Below are 14,203 nucleotides of genomic sequence, written 5' to 3'. Positions count from 1 at the left end.
GCGCTAAAAGTGAAGGAGTGAAAGAAACCCAAAGTTGCCAAAGAAAAGGTACTTGCGAGGTACGTCCGAAGAGTACAGGGGGGAGGCACTGGGGGGCTTTGGACACAGAGCGCAGCATTGCATCAACACGGACCATTCTGCACTACTGGCGCGCAGTACGGAGTACCTACGCCTCCACCCCAACCTGCCTGTAATGGCATGAGCGATGGGCGATGAGAGGTTCCCAGTTGTCCCGTCCATGTCTTTCCTCTTCTTCGTCTCCAGCTTGTGCTTGTTGCGGAACCCACTTGGTGCAACGCCCACCGCCGAAATACCCTCTCTCTCTCTCAACCAGAGGACTCCGTACAGAGTGCCAGAATCCCAGAATCCCAGGCTCTAGCTCAGCCCGCCCGTCCATCTTCCCGCTCCTCGCGACTCGTTTCCCAAACCCGACTCAGCCTTACTTCGCTTTATGAACCCTGCATAACTTACCAGCAACGCCATCTGGGATCCTGTCTCTTTGTGTCTGTGTCCAAGTTCGAAGCCCCTTTCTGATGTACGGATACACCCATTGCTACTAGGTACGGAGCATGTACTCGGACCTGGCAATCCCAATCCCAAATCCAATCCCACCACGCCCGTCCATCATCCACCATCCATCATCCACCTATCTCACTACATATACCACCCCGACCTCCCACCTCATCCAAGCCTCTCTCCTTGTGCTCTCCTACTCACCTCTCCAACCCGACGTTGCGTGATCACATCATCCCCTTACGACCGAGTACGAGCTACTGCCCTAATCACACACCCGACTACAAGCTGCATACGAATATGAGCAGCACCCCCTACTGCTCAGGACCGAGGACAGGAAGAGTTGGCTTTTACGACGTTTACCACCCACGACCGACACGATCCACCAACAGATAATTTTCTACCCGTTCCGCTATTGTCACTGTTGTAAAACAGAAACAATTTCGCATACACACACATTCCAATACAAACAACTACTACCAGACTCAATAATCAGAGCCGCGGGCACGAGACACAACGACAAGATGGGCAACATGGCGAGACAGGTCCAGAACACCGACTACTCGGACGACGAATACGGAGCCGAGGACGCCTACTTCACCTACCGACCCCTCTCCAACCTTCCCACCCCGCCACCTTCATCCAGGAATTCTTCCGCCCACCAGAGCCCGAAAACGGCTTTGGAAGAAGGCGACATTCTGCAAGAAAAGTTCCTTGGTACGTGCAGCCGAATTACGTGATGACGGATGGGGGGAGAGCTTGGGCAACCCTTACACACTTTACCCCGTCTTGCTCCAACGCTCGTTCGTTCGATGGGCATGCTCCAAATGCAATATATTATATGCAATGTAATGCTAACCTCCGCGCGCTTGCAGGCCCCGCCATCCACCTCGTCAACCTCGTTCCCACGTCAGCTTCCCTCACGACCCCGTCGGTGCCTCTGGTACAGGCCATGCTCAGCCGGTCCGGCCTCCCGCTCGAGACCATTGCCTTGGCCGTCTGCATCCTCGACTCTCTCAACTCCAAGTTCGCCCTGAGCTGGCGCTTGCAGTGCCCCCTGCTCGTCGACGGTTCTTCCTACAACAAACGCCACACTCTTGGCCACAGCCCGCTCCTCGATCGCCGCCGTCAGCAGCAGCTGCACATCGATTCGGTCCAGCCCGAGCTTATTATCCTATCTGCCCTCATCATCGCCGCCAAATTCACCGACGACTGCCACGACTCGACGTCATACTATTCGTCAAACTGGGGCAAGGACACTTGGTCGTGCGAGCAGATCAACGTGACGGAACGCTGCATCTGCGAGAACCTCAACTACCGCATCAAGCCCCTGGTCGACGATGAGGATCTGCTCGCCGATACCATGGTTGACATGCAGCTGGCCGCACGGCACTATAACTCGGCCCGCCCCGTCCAACCCCACGAGATGGGACACAGCAAGAGCAAGAGCATGACGATCGGTACCGCCGTGATTGGTCTGGGCCTGCAGCTGACGCCCGTCGACACGCCAAAGTCTGAGGCCGAGTCGTTTGGTGACGAAGTGCGTGCGGCTCTCGAGAAGACGACATTCGGCGGGGATTACATGTCCCTGACCTTCTCCGGCAACGACATGGGTCTGTCTCCAGTCGGCGAAGAGTTTTGAGGAACGAAGATGGAAAACAAAAAGGGACGACGGGACAATCAGCGAGCGAGCGTTTTTGTTTGATTGTCATGATGGTTGATTCGCATGCCCTGTGGGATTCCGAGAGGATATTTCGCACATTTGCATAAGTCTCTCTGGCTTATTGTATACTGAGGGGGCGACATCATTTTTTTCCAAAGCTTGAACGTTTTTAGGATACCAAAACCTCGGCCTCGACGAGGGCTCGACGGGTTACGCATCTTGTAATTTTTCTTGAGCGATCAACTGGGCTGGCGTATATGGTGGATAAGGGGTTTACCGGATGGGGGTTTTGGGATCAGGGTCGCGACACTGGAAATCATGGTTCATCTTTTTATCATACCCTATTTGGTAATGTAGTCCTGGAAAGACAGCATTCAATTTCTCACTTTCACACAGTGTTCCCTCGTCGTGATTTGGTATAATGAGTGATGCTGTTTTGACTCTGCAACAACAACCAGAGTTCACATGTCTAACCTATCAACTACCCCATCACCGCCTAAGGGCTCAACCTGTTAATCGTCCACTTATCCTCCTCGCCATCCACCTTGTCATACACAAACCGGTCATGAAGCCGACTATCCCTCCCCTGCCAGAACTCAACCCTCTCCGGCACGATCCTCAACCCGCCCCAGAACTCGGGCACCGGAATCGTCTCCTGGCCCTCGAACCGCTCCTCCACCTCCTTCACCCACCCCTCCAACTGCGCCCTCCCATCGTCCTCCCCCCCCTCCTCGCCCCTCACCCCCTCCTGCGGCTCCAGCACCTGACTCTGCCGCGAAGCCCACGCCCCGATCCGGCTCCCGCGCACGCGGGTGTCGTAGTACACCTGGCTCTCCTCCCTACTCAACCTCTCCGCCCTGCCCTCGACTCTCACCTGCCTCTGCAGCGCCTCCCACCAGAAGGTCAGGCTCGCGTGCGGGTTGGAGGCGAGGTCGGCTGCTTTGCGGGAGGTGCCGAGGTTGGTGTAGACTACGAAGCCGCCCTTGGCGTCGAGCTCTTTGAGGTAGACCATGCGGGCGGAGACGCGGCCGGACGGGAGAGAGGCGGTGGAGAGGGTGCAGGTTTCCGGGTGGGAGACGGCGTGGGTTTGTTGGGCTGCCGTGAACCAGGTGTTGAATTGGCGGGTTGGCGAGGTCGGGTGCAGGGAGGGGAGGGAGAGGCGGCCGAGGGTGAATTGGTCTGCGCGGGTGTTTTGGGAGGAGCCGGCGGGTGCGACTTTGATGTTAGCTTTGGTGTTCTGTGGTGAGAGGGGTGGCGTGATGAGATGAAGAGGATGGAAGTGAGATGAGGGCCTTTCTTTTCGGCGTCTTCATCATCCAGTGATCCGGTGATCCGGCCTTTCTACTCCTCATCGTGCCTCTACAACCCAGGGAAGCCGTGCTATGCAGAGAGCAGTGGTGAGAACTTACAAATGAGCTTCTCGCTCTCGGGAGGCGGGTGCAGAGCCATCTTGAGCGATCTCGAGAATCTATAAGCGAAGCCGGGCCTCATATGCGAGCAGTCAAAAGTTCACCGCAAGGTAGTGAGTGAGTGAGTGGGTGGGTGGTCTCGTTTACCAGAGCTTTCCTTATTACACAACTTCCGTCAGCTGATGGAGAATACGGGCAGAAGAAGATTGATTGTCTCGTGACTCTATGAAAAGCAACTCACGAGGAAATGCTAGGATTGACGTTCAGATCAATTGCAGCCTGGAACTTGGCGCTGAGGTACGCAGAATGTCGAGAGTAAGTTGATGCGGTGTGTTTGATGTGTGTAGACCAGCGTGTAAAGGGTGAGGTGATTTACGCGTTTAAAAAAAAAAAGCGGTTGCAGCGTCATGTCATGACTTGGTAACTTTCCCTCTCATGATGCTTGCATTTGGAGTGAGGGGCACCGCGAGCTACAAAAACGCCCCACATTCTCGGAGCACGTTGCTGAGGGTGGACAGCCGCAGAATGTTCCACCCGTTCTTCTCCCCTTCCCACACACCTAGGCACTCAAACACCCAGACATCGGATTGTATGTAGGTAGGCGCAGCCGCGCAGCGCGCAGAACACCCACATTGCGGAGCTCATGTGCGGAGCAGGGATCAGCCCAGCACATCAGTCCCCCGATCGGACCACTTGATGACTACACATTGAGAGACATCACACATAAACAATAGAATACACACCAAACACACATACACGCAAGACACACACATAACGCAACAGACCAAACAAACGTATTTCATTCCGTACATACGACGGGTAGGGGGTATCATATCGTAAACAAACGTCATCCAGGTACGCAAGATACGCAACGTACGCAACAAACGCAGCGAACGCAACGCACTATACGCACTACCCAAAACACCTCTAAACCCAAATAAAAACATGTAATCCCTCTTACACCACGACGTCGTGATGGCGCGAGCCAAACAACGGACGTCTTGACGGCGCGCTTTCTTATACGCCAGTTTTGAGGAATAGTTGCTTCCTACTTTGTGTGTGTGTGTCTATGCTATCATCCCGATGAAAAATGAAAAAAAAAGCCCGAAAACCCAAAACACCATACTGTTCTAAAAACTTTTTTGCACGTGTGCATTTTCTTTTCCTCATGTCCAAGTTCCCCGTACAATTAGGAAAGAAAGCCAAAAGAAAATGTCATCTCTATGGTGCCATAACCAACGCAAGCAAAGCCATGCGGCAGTACAGACCATATCTCATCTGTGCAAATTGTCAGCATTCTGTTCAAACCTCAGGGGTCAAGGGACTTACCTGTCTGAAGTAAGCCGCACGCTGGTCAGTGTCAACCTCGGGCGCAATCTCCTCGTTTCTCGGGAGAGGGTGCAGGATGCACATGTCTCTCTTGGCCGACTTGAGGGTGCGGTTGTCGATGCGGTACGAGTTCTTGACCTTCTCGTAGTCCTCCACCGTCGGGAATCTCTCCTTCTGGACGCGAGTGCAGTAGAGCACGTCGCTCTTGGCCAGGATCTCGGGAGTAAGCTCCTCAGACTCGCAGAGGAGCTGGCCGGACTCGACCAAGAAGTTGCGCACATCGGTAGGCAGAGCAAGTCCCTTGGGAGAGACAAGCTGAACCTGGACACCGTAGTCGCGGAGAAGGTAGATCAGGGAGTGGACAGGGCGGCCGTAGAGCAGGTCACCAACGAAGGTGATGGTGAGTCCCTGAACAGTACCGAGCTCCTCACGAATGGTGAAGAGATCAAGGAACGCCTGAGTAGGATGCTCCTTGCTGCCGTTGCCTCCATTGATGACGGGAACGGGAGAGTATCTCTTAGCGATCTCCACGCTGTGCTCGTCAGGGTGGCGGAGCACAACGGCGTCACCGTAGCAACCGAGGGTGCGCAGAGTGTCCTGCAGGGACTCGCCCTTCTGCACCGAGGATTGAGAGGTGGCAATGGCGACGGTGCGGCCGCCAAGTCTCTGCATCGCGGCATCGAAGGAGGCAGAAGTGCGGGTCGAAGGCTCGTAGAACAAGGTGCACAGGACCCGGCCGCGGAGAACGTTCAAGACACCCTCGCGCTGGACGCCCAGGCGCATCTGCTGAGCCACAGTGAAGAGGTGGTGAAGGTCAGCACGGGTGTACTGGCTGACAGACAGGCAGCTGTGGCTCTTCCACGACGAGGGCTGCGACAGGAGGTCCTGAAGCTTGGAGCCAACAGCGGGGTGGAGAGGGGCGGGAAGACCAAGGTCCTCGAAGCCGCTGTTGCTCTTGTTGGGCAGGTAGCCGTCGGTGGGACGAAGCTTGGTGGGCCTGGAGGTGTTGAACAGCGACGGGCGACGGTCGCGAGGGCTGTCAGGGTTGGTCAAAGACTGCAGCTGGGGCTTGATCGCAGGGGACATGGGCAGAGCACCGTGAGTGGACATGTCCTTGCCAAGAGCAGGCAGAGCCAGCAGCTCGCCATCCAGGCAGACGGTCTGGTCCTGGAAGGTCACACGCTGGACGGAACCGCGCATGGTGCGGCCAGCGAAGGGAGACCAGCCGTTGGTGTTGTGGACGGCGTAGGGACGGTCAATCTCAACCTCGACGCTGGTTCCAACCTGCTCGTGGAGCTCAAAGATCTCCTTGGGGTTGTCGTAGAGACGAGCCTTGATGTCGTCGACGGTCAGCTTGCCCTCAGTAACGGAAGTGAGGAGCAGGGGCAGAGCGTCGGCAATGCCAACGGAAGGATCGGCGGTCTTGCCCAGAGAGCTGGCAAGCTGGTAAGGCAAGCTGCCAATGGAGAAGACGTCGATGGTGCTCAGGTGAGCCCAGAGAGCGTTCTGGTCGGCCTTGGTGGGGAGCAGAGCACAGTCGGGGAAGTCATCCTGCGAGAGGTACAGGGAGAAGATGGACACGTCGCAGGTGACCTTCAAGCCCTTGGCCTTGCTAAGAGCAATGAGCTTGATGTCGTCCTTGGTGGAGACCGAGGTGACGTGAATTCTCCGGTTGTGCAGGCTGGCCAGGAGCAGGATGGAAGCCAGGTCGGTGAGCTTGGCATCAGTGACAATGGGCTTGTGCGCGGGCCACTTGTCAAAGTGGGCAGTCACGGCAGCGACCTTGCTGATGTTTCCAGACAAGTGGTTGAAGGGGATGAAGAGCGATCCGACCTCACCGGTGACGTGGCTGATGCGGTCAGAGTTGTCAGAGGTGGCAGTGACGGAGAAGTTGAAGTCGCAGAATCCACCCTGCTTGCTGCTCTGCTGGGCGACCTTCAGGCTGACGGCATCGGTGATTGAGCCATCGACTCCGACAGGCATAATGCGGACCATGCTGAAACCGGCGGAGAGCGAGGCCTTGGTCACACCCTTGAGATCCTTGCTTCCGGCAGTAGCAATACCAGGTACAAAGGCGGCGACGTTGATCAAGCCAGGCAGAGAGATGGTGCGGTGGCTGGTCTGGAAGTCGCGGCTGCCGACCTCGAGTCCGAAGTGGCGGGCAATGGCCTCAACGAGAATCTTGGCGTTCTTGACGTTGGTGACCAGAGGAACCTGGTAGTCGACGGCCATACGTCTGGTCTGGTAACCCTTACTCATGTAGTTGGCAGGACGGCGGTACTTGTTGTTGGAAGGCAAGTTGATGTAGAGATCAATCATGTTCTTGGCCAAGTGCTGCGTGAGAGAGAACTCGGAGCGCTGGTCCTCTTGCTCGTTGGCGAGAACCTCCAAGTACTGAACAGGGATGTTGTGCTCCTGAAGGAAGTCGGCAGTACCAGCAGTAGCGAACAGCTTGTAGCCGAGGCGGGCAAGCTTGTCGATGGCGGGCAGCATCTCCTTCTTGTCCTTGTAGGAACCGATGGACAGAAGGATGTTGGCCTTGGGGATCTTGAATCCGGTGGACATCAAAGCCTTGAGGTAGGCTTCGTACTTGTCGACACCGAAGCAAGCAACTTCACCAGTGGAAGCCATCTCTACACCCAAGACGGGGTCGGCGCCGGAAAGACGGGAGAAACTGAACTGGGGAACCTTGACACCGACGCAGTTGGGGGCGATATCGGTAGCAGGGTAGGCCTCGAACGGCTTGCCAGTGATGGCCTTGGTGGCCATCTCAATCATGTCGACACCCATGACCTTGGAAACGAAGGGGAACGATCGAGAGGCACGAACGTTGCACTCGATGACCTTGATGTCGTTGTCCTTGGCGATGAACTGAATGTTGAAGGGACCAGTGACGTTCAGAGCAGCACCAATCTTGCGAGTTGCCTCCTCGATTCTGGCAATGGTCTCGGGCTCCAAGTCCTGAGGGGGCAGGATGAGAGTGGCGTCACCAGAGTGAACACCAGCATTCTCGACGTGCTCAGAGATGAAGTGGCCAATGACAACACCGTCCTTGGCAACAGCATCCATCTCGATTTCCTTGGCGTTCTCAATGTACTTGGTGATAACGACAGGGTGCTCGCGGGAAACCTCGGCAGCCTGGGCCAGGTAGTTCTCGAGATCCTGCTCGGAGTAGACAGTGTTCATCGCAGCACCCGAGAGGACGTAAGAAGGTCGCACCAACACGGGGTAGGAGACAGCGTTGCAGAACTTCTTGGCCTCGTCGAAGCTGGTCAACTCCTTCCAGGTGGGCTGATCAACACCAATGGTGTCCAACATACGAGAGAACTTGTAGCGGTTCTCGGCGTTGTCAATCATCTCAGGAGAGGTACCAAGGATCTTAATGCCAGCGCGGTGGAGCGGCAGAGCAATGTTGTTGGGGGTCTGTCCACCCATGGCACCGAGGACACCACCAGCGCCTTCCAGCTGGTAGATGTCGAGGATGGATTCCAAGCTGATGTTCTCAAAGTAGAGCTTGTCGGCCTCGTCGTAATCGGTACTGACGGTCTCCGGATTGTAGTTGACCATGATAGTCTTGAAGCCATCCTGGCGCAGGGTGCGAATAGCGCGAACAGAGCACCAGTCGAACTCGACGGAAGAACCAATGCGGTAGACACCAGATCCCAAGACCATGATACCGTGGTCATCAAAGGACACATCGCTCTCGGTCGCATTGTAGGTCAGGTAGAGGTAGTTGGTGTGAGCAGGGAACTCAGCAGCAACGGTATCAATCTGCTTGACAAACGGCATGATGCTGGCCTCCTGTCTCAGAGATCGCACAGCGATCTCGTTGGAACTCCAGAACTTGGCGAGCTGACGATCAGAGAAACCGAGTCTCTTGGCCTGGAGGAGAATGGCAGGAGACTTGGAGATGTCGCTGGTGGTGTAGTTGGTCATGTTCTTGGCGAAGTCGCTCAAGCCCTTGAGCTTGTTCAGGAACCACTTGTCGATCTTGGTAAGCTCCCAGATCTTGTCGACGGTGTAGCCAGAGTGCATAGCGTTGGCAATGGCGAACAGACGCTGGTCGGAAGGAGTCTGCAGCTCGTCATCGATAGACATCAAAGCCTCGGTCTCGTTAAAGCCCAGGTTGTGGAAATCGATGGCGCGAATCGCCTTCTGGATGGCTTCCTCAAAGCTCCTGCCGATGCTCATGACCTCACCAACACTCTTCATGGAAGATCCAAGCTGAGTGGAGACGCGGGTGAACTTCTTCAAGTCCCAACGGGGCATCTTGACGACGACATAATCCAGGGAAGGCTCGAAGCAAGCACAGGTGGACTTGGTGACGCTGTTAGCAATGTCCTTCAGGGGAATGCCGAGACCAAGCTTGGCGGCGATGAAAGCCAAGGGGTATCCGGTAGCCTTGGAAGCAAGGGCAGAGGATCTCGACAATCTGGCGTTGACTTCGATAATGCAGTACTCCCTAGAGAAGGGGTTCAGGGCATACTGAATGTTGCACTCTCCGACGACGCCCAAGTGGCGAATGACGTTGACAGCGGTAGTGCGGAGCATGTTGTAGTCCTCGTCAGACAAGGTCTGGGAGGGAGCGACAACGATGGAATCACCGGTGTGAATACCAAGGGGATCGAAGTTCTCCATGTTGCACACAGTGATACAGTTATCCTGGGCATCACGAACGACCTCATACTCGATCTCCTTCCAGCCCTTCATACTGCGCTCGATAAGCACTTGGGGACTGGCGGCGAAGGCCTTATTGCAGAGATCCATGAGCTCGGCCTCGTTGTTGGCGAAACCACTGCCGAGACCTCCAAGAGCGTAGGCGGCTCTGACAATGACGGGGAAGCCAATGTCCTTGACACAAGACATGGCCTCGTCAATGTTGCTTGCAGAAGCAGACTTGGCGCACTTCTCGCCAATGGAGTCCATGCTGCGAGCAAAGAGCTCACGATCCTCAGTGGTGATGATGGTATCAATGGGGGTACCAAGGACCTGGACACCGAGCTCCTCGAACTCGTCCTTCAGCTGGATACCGACTGACAGAGCAGTCTGTCCACCAAAGGTGACGTAGATGGCATCGGGTCTCTCGTACTGGATGACCTTGCGGACGAACTCTGCGTTGACGGGAAGAAAGTACACCTTGTCGGCAAGACCCTTGGAGGTCTGAATCGTCGCAATGTTGGGGTTGATGAGAACGGTGTAGATACCCTCCTCTTTGAGAGCCTTGATGGCCTGGGAGCCAGAGTAGTCGAACTCTCCGGCCTGTCCAATACTGAGACCACCACTGCCCAGAATGAGGACCTTGCGGGGGTGGACGCGGGGGTGAAGACGCTCGTTCTCCTCGATGGTGCCACCGGGGAACTTGACCGGGGCGTTGAGCGCCTTGGGGTCGGCGGCGCACTCCTCAATGGTGCTAATGAAGACATCAAAGAGGTACTCGGTGTCGCGAGGACCGGGTGTGCTCTCGGGGTGGAACTGCACACTGAAGTAAGGCTTGGACAGATGGGCAATACCCTCGTTGCTGCCGTCGTTGGCATTGACGAAAAGCTCCCTCCAGTCAGCCGTCAGAGACTTTGAGTCGACGGCGAAACCGTGGTTCTGGGAGGTGATGTGGCACTTTCCGGAGATCATGCTTGTGCAGGGGATGTTGTGGCCTCTGTTGCCGAACTTCATCTTCTCGGTGCTGGCACCGGAGGCACGGGCGAGCAGCTGGTGTCCCAAGCAAATACCAAAGACGGGAGTCTTGGTCTTGTCCATGGCAGCCTGGATGTTCTTGACGGTCTTCTCCAGCATGGCCGGGTCACCGGGACCGTTGGAGAGGAAGAGACCATCGTACTCTTCGCCGGCCTGCTTGACCAGATCGTGGTCCCAGGGGCAGACCAGGACCTCGACACCGCGCTTGAGGAAGCACCTCAGCTGGTTGTACTTCATACCGACATCCAAGCACAGGACGCGGATAGGTCGGCCGGAGGGGTGCTTCTTAACGGCAACGCTCGAAGGAGGCTTGTACAGCTTGGGAGCCTTGATTGAGACTAGAATAGAGAGTCAGTCAAAGTCGAAGTAGAGAGCTGTTGATGGAACTCACCCTCAGCTACGAGGTTCTTCTCGTTGGGGTTCACCCAGTCGACGGCCTGGAAGTCCTCAATGGAGAAAGACGCAACACCATTGACGTGACCGTTGGCGGTGCCGTTGGTCAGGTTCTTCTTTTGCAACAACAAGCGGCCGAGGGTGCTGCCCTGTGACCTCAGGTACTTTGTGAGTTGTCTGGTGTCAACGCCGTAGATGGCGGGGACGCCCTGCTCCTTGAGCCAGGTACCGAGTGATGACTCTGCCAAGAAGTGGGAGTAGTCCTCGCCCGAGTAGGAGTGGGCGACGAGACCGGCGATGTGAATCTGGGACGACTCGAAGTGAGCGGGCAGGTCGCCCAGGAGCTCGTCAACGGTCTCCCGCGAAGGGACACCATAGTTGCCAACCAGAGGGAAGGTGATAACCAGGATCTGGCCACGGTACGAGGGGTCTGTCACCGACTCCGGATACCCCACCATTCCGGTCTGGAAAACGAGCTCTCCGGCGATGCTCTTCTGGGCACCGAAGCTGTAACCCTGGTAGACGGTGCCATCGGGCAGCTCCAGAGCCATGAGGCCCTCGTCATCGGAGCCGACAATGCGGGCCGCAGCCGGGGGGTAGACGGTGGGCGACATTTTCGGTTGTGGAAGGAGGAGTTTCTTCTGGGTGATGCGGGGCACAGAGAGAATTGACGGGTGAAGAAACTCTCAAAGGGAAGAGGGTCTAAAGCAACAACGATGTGAAAGAAAGAAGTGCTAGAGAAAGTGACAGCAGCGAGCTCGTCAAAAGAGTCTCGTAGGTTGGTTCTGGAGCTTCCCAGCGATCATCTGCCACGATAGATCTTGGGGAAGTTATGCGAGTTTCTAGACAACCATTGTCGGAGAAAGAAAAAAGGAAAAAGAGAGAAGGAAGAGAAGAAGAGCCAAACGGCAGGACCCAAAGACTTTTACCTTGCTCTGACAGTGAGAAAAAAAAAAATTCATCTGGTTACCCCCCTCCTCCATGCTCAGGGCCTTCCCTCGCTGGGGGAGGAATTTAAGAGTGGATTGACCAATGATACAGGCACAATCCCTGGACGGTGGAGTCCCGGCTACGTTGACACAGATCTGCAACTGAAAAAATACGGCTTGTGCTTCACCGAAATCGCAGGCGGTCAGTTATCAAAGGTCTAGCGCCATCTACCAAGTGGGCAGAAAGTGGCAGAAAATGGCGGTAGGTTTGGTTCATTGCCGCTTCTAGCCATAGGGCGGGGGAATTAGCCCCGCGTCACCAGCACCAAAATTCACCAATGCCACCAACAGCCCGCCCGGATGGCTGAGGTTGCAGAATTTTGTCAGTCTTGTCCCTGCAGAAATTTCTTTCCTCACCTCAAATTCACCTAGCTTGAGTGGCCAGTGGTAAGAACCTAAAGCTGTGAGAGAACGGTGGCTGGCCACGAGTGGACCGGCCGCTTGTGAATCACTTCCAAAATTGGCCGAGTCTACGATTGGAATGGACCAGGCTACTCGCAATAGTACGTCCCCCAAATAACCTCGCAAATCGATACCTTGCGATCGATGTGGTGATCTACTTCGAGAGCATACCTTGGGTCTTGGGCTTGTATGTAAGCGTTTAGTAGCCGTGGCTCTTTTGAAGCATTGAGGTGTGTGCTGGCTCGTAAGCTTACTACGAATTCACTGCCATGTTATTGACCATGAGTGGAAAATCCGATTTTGACCTGCGCACACCGGGCAAGGTGAGAACAGCCCTCACCTGTTTTCACCTGGCCATCGCCGATGCCGGTGCTGAGTTTTTGGCGGGGCATTCCTCTCGATTTGGGGTAGGTATGGGCAGCTGGGGCAACAACCAACCCCCGGACTGGAAAATGCTTTGGATTCATCGAGACCTCGCAATGTCTGAATACCTTGCTTACCAAAAAGTTTCACTCTGAATAATCACACCCTAGTTCTATGCTTGAAAATTCGCCGTGAGAAAATCCAGATTGGCAATAGCCACTGGTAGAGTATTACGCACATGTATCTCGCCTCAATGAGTAAATAAGCTGTCGCGACAAAAAAAAAAAAAAAAACGGTGGGGTTTAAACCCATGCTCTGCGTTTTACACGGCGCCAATTCGAGTCCAGCCCCTCATCAGATACCATCTTTGGAGAAACTCTCGGCACCTTGGATTAAGGAACGGATAATGCGGATGACTTGACGTACTTGCACGTGCCATACTTGTCTCTTATACTGCTTGATCGGAATGTGATATTCTCACTAAGTAGTTGAAACAAACGGCAACTGAGTGTAGTAGCGTGAGTACCTAGGCAGGTCAAGTGACGGAAGAGGACATTCCACTGGACGCTTCTAATGAACCCCACGGATCTCACCCAGCCCATCATCTCTGACAGGGCGGCTCCCCAAGCAGGACAGCTTACTAGCTTTGCGAATAAGCAGGACAGCTTACTACGCAGTAGCTGTAAGCAGGGAAGCTTACTAGTCTCGGAAGAGCCTGGAGCGTGAATGCTTGGCTAAGCCAGTTGGCACTTAAAAGGTCGAAAGAGTCCAAAAATGGGAGCAAGAACACAGGCCGGCAAGGTGGAGGCTTGACTCGTGAGGCTTGTGCAATGCGAGGGAATTTGCGAAATTTGCTGTTGCCGGGCCTGCAGATTTGCGCTGCGGTGTGGTCAGTTGGTGGAACGCATAGAGTTCGCGATGCTGGCTTGGGTATGGCGGCCTCTCCCCTGTAATATCTATTCGAGATCTGAATCGACATAAATCGCCGATGGCCGTGTTGGTCTCAATGTAACCTGGCATGACGGGCGTCTGCTGAGATTCCGTGCATCGCTTGGACGAGTTGATGAGAAGAAGCACACCAACCAGCTCATTCTCTCCAGAAGGATTCCGGCAACCTTGTGTAAGTGCGAGCTGTGTGAAGGTACGTTGAGTCTTGTCACGCGTACTTTGTTCTTGAGCCAAATGTGCGTGTGTGCGCCTGCCTCAACTTCAACTCGAGTAGCTGTGCCTCTGATCGCTCTCGGGAACCAAAACAGCGCAAACGGGAAGCACTCCCTTCCCGTTCTTTGAAGGCGGGATTGACACCACAACGAGAAGAAAGGACTGGAGGAGTAGCATCGAGTAGAAACGACAATGGTGTGGAAGCAGGGGCCCGTCGAGAGCAAAATCCCGGCGGTGTCCCCCAAATGCAGCGTCACACCCTGGGCCAGAACAGGTGCCATCTGTGCATC

General features: G+C 55.2%; 3 protein-coding genes across 3 annotated transcripts; 1 reads left to right on the top strand and 2 right to left on the bottom strand.

Annotated features, from left to right (window-relative positions):
* Nucleotides 1-368: 368 nt before the first annotated feature.
* Nucleotides 369-2,567, top strand: HER10_EVM0010517 (uncharacterized protein). The gene is made up of 2 exons (XM_035479974.1): nucleotides 369-1,230; nucleotides 1,389-2,567. Exons 1-2 carry the CDS (start codon nucleotides 1,038-1,040, stop codon nucleotides 2,153-2,155), a joined length of 960 nt encoding a protein of 319 aa, XP_035331800.1. The 5' UTR covers nucleotides 369-1,037; the 3' UTR covers nucleotides 2,156-2,567.
* Nucleotides 2,568-2,606: 39 nt separating this feature from the next.
* HER10_EVM0000302 (pyridoxamine 5'-phosphate oxidase) lies at nucleotides 2,607-4,133 on the bottom strand. Its single transcript, XM_035470090.1, has 2 exons — nucleotides 3,586-4,133; nucleotides 2,607-3,391 (listed from the first exon to the last, which is right to left on the bottom strand). Exons 1-2 carry the CDS (start codon nucleotides 3,665-3,667, stop codon nucleotides 2,673-2,675), a joined length of 801 nt encoding a protein of 266 aa, XP_035331133.1. The 5' UTR covers nucleotides 3,668-4,133; the 3' UTR covers nucleotides 2,607-2,672.
* A 673-nt stretch (nucleotides 4,134-4,806) lies between these two features.
* HER10_EVM0003486 (carbamoyl-phosphate synthase) lies at nucleotides 4,807-11,900 on the bottom strand (the record flags this gene model as incomplete). The annotated part of the gene is made up of 4 exons (XM_035473161.1): nucleotides 10,997-11,900; nucleotides 8,479-10,943; nucleotides 4,915-8,436; nucleotides 4,807-4,863 (listed from the first exon to the last, which is right to left on the bottom strand). The coding sequence occupies exons 1-4, from the start codon at nucleotides 11,610-11,612 to the stop codon at nucleotides 4,807-4,809; spliced, it is 6,660 nt and encodes a 2,219-aa protein (XP_035331355.1). The 5' UTR covers nucleotides 11,613-11,900.
* Nucleotides 11,901-14,203: the final 2,303 nt, after the last annotated feature.

Source organism: Colletotrichum scovillei (genome assembly GCF_011075155.1).
Source record: "Colletotrichum scovillei strain TJNH1 chromosome Unknown Contig00007, whole genome shotgun sequence".
NCBI classification, from domain to species: domain Eukaryota; kingdom Fungi; phylum Ascomycota; class Sordariomycetes; order Glomerellales; family Glomerellaceae; genus Colletotrichum; species Colletotrichum scovillei.
Note: the sequence above shows the minus strand (reverse complement) of the source record. Positions and strands in the feature narration are given on the sequence as shown.

Excerpts from the sequence above, each read along its gene's own strand:
- HER10_EVM0000302 (XM_035470090.1), bottom strand. The coding sequence starts at position 3,667 with ATGAGGCCCGGCTTCGCTTATAGATTCTCGAGATCGCTCAAGATGGCT. Across the intron at positions 3,392-3,585 it reads CGAGAGCGAGAAGCTCATTT|TCGCACCCGCCGGCTCCTCC; the intron begins GTAAGTTCTCAC and ends CTAACATCAAAG.
- HER10_EVM0010517 (XM_035479974.1), top strand. The coding sequence starts at position 1,038 with ATGGGCAACATGGCGAGACAGGTCCAGAACACCGACTACTCGGACGAC. Across the intron at positions 1,231-1,388 it reads TCTGCAAGAAAAGTTCCTTG|GCCCCGCCATCCACCTCGTC; the intron begins GTACGTGCAGCC and ends GCGCGCTTGCAG.